At 38.6% G+C, this 5,112-nt stretch overlaps 1 protein-coding gene across 1 annotated transcript; it reads left to right on the top strand.

Moving 5' to 3' along the window:
• The first annotated feature begins 383 nt into the window (after positions 1-383).
• LOC113308946 (digalactosyldiacylglycerol synthase 1, chloroplastic-like) lies at positions 384-5,112 on the top strand. The gene is made up of 7 exons (XM_026557389.1): positions 384-1,181; positions 1,810-1,842; positions 2,643-2,730; positions 2,976-3,460; positions 3,545-3,811; positions 3,920-4,269; positions 4,351-5,112. The coding sequence occupies exons 1-7, from the start codon at positions 519-521 to the stop codon at positions 4,883-4,885; spliced, it is 2,421 nt and encodes an 806-aa protein (XP_026413174.1). The 5' UTR covers positions 384-518; the 3' UTR covers positions 4,886-5,112.

Here is a 5,112-nt window from a genome sequence, read left to right as displayed (position 1 = left end):
GAATCTTTCAATATCAAACACCACGAACAAGGTGGATCAAAAGAATCAATCACAGTCATACACGGACGACGGAGCTTCAATTAAAACTCTGACCGACATGGTTGCCCCACAGCAAAGGGTCCCAACAACAGGCGAGCCCTCCGGTAATCACTAGAAGAAGTCGACATTCCCTCCCCTAAATCACAGCCAAAAACTTGATAACCAATCAATTCTCAGCACCTACTCCTCCTAGGAAATTCACTTTAATCAATAGCACCTCGCCACATCAGAATACCGAACCATGTCATCAACTAAAGTATCCTACGTGGAGCTGAACTTTCCATTTTATGTGGTTCATGAAAAACACGGACCCTTTTACAATAAATACAAATCTAACCGTTTAATCCATCGCTCAAGATGTTCTCTTATCTCTCTGGTCTGGTTTTCCAAACAATCAAAACTCCTACATAGGTAGGAAGGATAGGAAAGAAAATTTGGGGAAATCCCTAAATTTGAAACCCTAATTTTTACAGAAGAGGATGAATTTTGGTATCGAAACTCGAACTGCTTCGGCCAAGGCAGAAACTTCTGTGGTTACGGCGGAGAAGGCTTTATCTTTTATATCAAAAGGATGGAGAGAAGTAAGAGATTCAGCAGATGCGGATTTTCAGTTAATGAAAACAAGGGCGAATACATTCAAGAATTTAGCTACTTCATTTGATAAAGAACTCGAGAATTTTCTTAACTCTGCGACTACTTTCTCAGTTCCCGCCATCAAATCATCTTCTTCTACGACAACTGAGATTGATTTCGTTAAGAAATTACAACCAAAGTTCTATGAATTCCGCAGAGTTTATTCGTCACCTGATTTTAGCAAGAAAGTATTGGAGAAATGGAGCCCTAGAGCTAGAATTAAACTTGATTTGTCTGCTATAAGAAATGCTATGTTAGCTGAAGTTGGGGATTCGGAAAAGATTGCGGAATTTGATGAAAAGGAAAGGTTATGGAGAGGGAGGAATTTGAAATTAGATGAGTTTTGGTCGGAATGGAAAGGGGAAGAAGAAGAGGGAAATCACAGTGAATGGCAACCTATAAAGGCGTTGAAAACAAGATTCAGAGAATTGGAACAAAAGAGTTCTTCATCTGAGATTTTTGAGACTTTCAAGAACAGTGAGTTTGTGGAGAAAGTTAAGACAAGCTTGGTATGTTTTGAATTTTATTTATTTAGATTTAGTTGGAGTTTTTGTTAGTTTTAATTGGAATCCTTGCTTTCATTTTCTTTGAATTTGAAGTGTTTGGTATATATGTTTACTCCTGGTATGTGTTTGTTTGCTGAACCTTTATGATTTTAGTCACTGGGCATATATGCTGTATATGTTTGATGCTGAACTTCAGTTTGTAAGACTAGGTAGATTACTTTGAAGATGTACTAAGGGGATTACATTAATTTCGTTTTGGTACTCTAGTCTAGCAGTGATGTTTATCTTTGTTTGATAAGCTACTACCATGAGTAGGTTATGGCTGTAGGGTTGTTTTCCACGGTTTCATTGTAGGACTTTTGGATAACTGTTGGATCCTGCGATTAAGAAGCTTTAGGGTGACTTATTAACTCTTTAGACTCAGAATCTGATTAGCATGCATCTTCCCTTCTGCTATTCATCCCAATAGTTATCCAACTTATTAAATTCAATCTGAGTGGATATAGTAAATCCTTAAATCTCAGGACAATCATTTTTATTACTTCCTAGCTTTTAAAAGATACAGACTTGGTTTAATATGATAGTTTAAATCAAGTTTATTTTCTTACTCCTTTACTTTTATTTTTTGTAGAAAGCAATGTGCAAGGAGCCGCAAGATTCCAAGGTTGGTCTTTCCACCCTATTTATGTGTGTGTAATCTCTGTGTATTTTCTCTAGTTTAATCATTTATCTTCTCGTGCTAAACCTAATAAATCTTGAGTTGGTGCATTGGGATATAAGAGCGGTCAAACTATTTATTTCATACCTGTCACAGTGAGGTGTGCTTTACCCTAGTGAAACTTAAAAATCATTTGCTTAGTAGGCTATGTTATTTTAAAGAATTACAATTTTGACTATTATTGACTTTTGAAATCCTTTCAACAACAACTAAGCCTTTAGTCCCAAACATGTTGGGGTAGGCTAGAAATGGAACTCAAATCATAAACCATCTTTCTTATGTTATTGTTAAGGTACGTGGATCACGGATTACCATGTGCCCCTGTCTAATGCCGTCTCTTTTGATATCCTCCATTCCTTCAAGTCTCTTTTCACTGCCTCCTCCCATGTCAACTTTTGAAATCCTTTCATTATATATTGATTTATTATGCCAAAAAGAGGCCAGAGACTGAGCACTGTGCTGGCTATGTAAACTTAATCTAGCATAAGTTGTACCACAGTGACCACACACTTGAAGACTTAAACCACCCATTGGACAAATACAATGTTCAGTTGATTTGGCCCACAAGATACTTCACAATAGGTCACTAGTGAGTTTGGAAGTTTACCGAATAAGACCTACCTAACAAGCAAGATATGTTTTTTCACTCAATGTAAAATGATTAACATGTGATTCTAAGAATTTGATTTGAAATTTGGTACGTGTATGTTGCTAAACACCTACTAAGCTGTCCATCTCTGTTATAGGAAGTGCCGCCGCTGGATGTACCAGAACTTTTGGCTTATTTGGTTAAGCAGTCGGGACCCGTTTTTGATCAACTTGGTTTCAAGCAAGGTAATTAGTATTGCCTTATCATTTTATCGTGTGAAGTCTATTATTGCAGTAGGATGCTTGTATCATGTAAATTAAAACATTTGTATCATGTCTTGAGACCGTTTAAGTGGTCAAGTAGACAACAGTTGCTCCTCAAACTGTATGGAAGCTGTAGTTGTTTCCTGGCATTGCTTTGTAGGTACCATTTCAATGTGTGAATGTATTGCCAGCAGGTTGCTTCTAATAAGTTTTCTCAACTGTTGCAGATATATGCCACAAGTTAGTTGAAAAGTTCTGTAGCAAATATAGGAGCCAGCTTCTTCTGCGTTCCTTATCATCAGATAATTCAGCCTTGATTGAAAATGAGAATTTTAACGATGAACTGGATCTAAGGATAGCCAGTGTCGTACGTAGTACTGGACATTGTTACGAAGGTGGCCTGTGGAATGACTCTGCAAAGCCTGAATCAAAAGATGGGAAAAGGCATTTTGCAATAGTTACAACAGCCAGTCTTCCTTGGATGACTGGTACTGCTGTAAATCCTCTGTTTCGAGCCGCATATTTGGCCAATTCCGCTCAACAAAATGTAACCCTGCTGGTACCATGGCTATGCAAATCAGATCAAGAACTAGTTTATCCGAACAACCTCATTTTTAGTTCACCAGAAGAACAGGAAATTTATATACGAAATTGGCTGGAGGAAAGGGTCGGCTTCAAAGCAGATTTCAAAATATCTTTCTACCCTGGAAAAGTAATTTTTAAATGATTTGATTGGCACTGTTAATTGTACAACCTTTCTAGTTGTTTGTCTTACGAATACCCTCCTTGGTTTCAGTTTTCTAAGGAAAGGCGCAGTATTCTACCAGCTGGGGATACCTCACAGTTTATTTCCTCGAAGGAAGCTGATATTGCTATACTGGAAGAGCCAGAACACCTTAACTGGTACCATCATGGTAGGCGTTGGACTGATAAATTTAACCATGTTGTTGGTGTTGTCCATACGAATTACCTGGAGTATATTAAGAGGGAGAAGAATGGAGCGCTTCAAGCCTTTCTTGTAAAGCACATAAACAGTTGGGTGACCCGAGCGTACTGTGACAAGGTGTGTTCGGTTTTCTATTGTAATACTCTCATCACCTGATTTACACTGTGCTTCCCCAGCCCTTTATCTATTAGATGGTAAACTTAAGAGAGGGATATCTTTATGCAGATTCTACGTCTTTCTGCTGCGACCCAAGATCTTCCAAAATCAGTCATATGTAATGTGCATGGTGTGAACCCCAAATTCTTAAAGGTTGGGGAAAGGGTTGCTGAAGAAAGGGGGCGTGGGCAACAAGCATTTCCAAAGGGAGCATATTTCTTAGGGAAAATGGTGTGGGCAAAAGGCTACAGAGAATTGATTGATTTGCTGTCTAAGCACAAGAACGATCTAGAAGGTTTTAAGTTGGATGTGTATGGTAATGGAGAGGATGCTCATGAAGTCCAATCTTCAGCAAAGAAACTGGAGCTGAACCTCAACTTTCTAAAGGGAAGAGATCATGCAGATGATTCACTTCATGGGTGAGTAATAATTTTTTTTTTCTGCGGCTAACTCTTGAGCAGTTGCTTAGTTTTGTTTATTCGTTTGTTGAATTCATGCAGTTACAAGGTGTTTATAAACCCTAGTGTAAGCGATGTTCTCTGCACGGCAACAGCTGAAGCACTTGCCATGGGAAAATTTGTGATTTGTGCTGATCACCCATCAAATGAGTTCTTTAGGTCATTCCCCAACTGCTTGACATACAAATCCTCAGAAGATTTTGTGGCCAAAGTCAGAGAAGCACTTGAAACTGAGCCTCAGCCTCTAACAGCGGAGCAGAGATACAACCTTTCGTGGGAGGCAGCAACCCAGAGGTTCATGGAATACTCTGAACTAGATAGGATCCTAAAGTTAGGTGAGAGGGGCAACAGAAAATCAAGCAAAACAAAGAAAAATATTACGAAATCCGTATCGTTGCCTAATCTTAATGAGATGGTAGATGGTGGACTGGCCTTTGCTCACTTTTGCCTCACAGGTAGTGAAATCCTGAGGTTGGCGACAGGAGCAATACCAGGAACACAAGATTTTAGCAAGCAGCATTGTGAGGATTTACATCTGTTACCGCCTCACGTAGAAAATCCCATATATGGTTGGTAAATAATCAGCAGTTCCTGTTTCGGTAGCGCCCTCTTTTTTATGTGTATAATTATTATTTTCTGATGTTCTATGTATAATTATTTGTTCGATATAAAGAAATCTACTATCCTAGTAGCATTCAGTGCTATCTCCATTTTGTGGGTTCTCTAACTAGATAGATACCCGGGAGTATAGGAAAATAGTTATGTTCCAATGCATCAAAAGAAACAGATTCATCTTCTCAAACA

The sequence above is a fragment of the Papaver somniferum genome, chromosome 9 (assembly GCF_003573695.1).
Source record: "Papaver somniferum cultivar HN1 chromosome 9, ASM357369v1, whole genome shotgun sequence".
NCBI classification, from domain to species: Eukaryota; Viridiplantae; Streptophyta; class Magnoliopsida; order Ranunculales; family Papaveraceae; genus Papaver; species Papaver somniferum.
This window is presented reverse-complemented; position numbering and strand designations above follow the sequence as displayed.

What these genes read in the sequence shown, in the direction of transcription:
- LOC113308946 (XM_026557389.1), top strand. Translation starts at nt 519, where the DNA reads ATGAATTTTGGTATCGAAACTCGAACTGCTTCGGCCAAGGCAGAAACT. An exon ending in TCAACTTGGTTTCAAGCAAG is followed by an intron (nt 2,731 to 2,975) that starts GTAATTAGTATT and finishes CAACTGTTGCAG; the next exon opens with ATATATGCCACAAGTTAGTT. An exon ending in CCCGAGCGTACTGTGACAAG is followed by an intron (nt 3,812 to 3,919) that starts GTGTGTTCGGTT and finishes ATCTTTATGCAG; the next exon opens with ATTCTACGTCTTTCTGCTGC.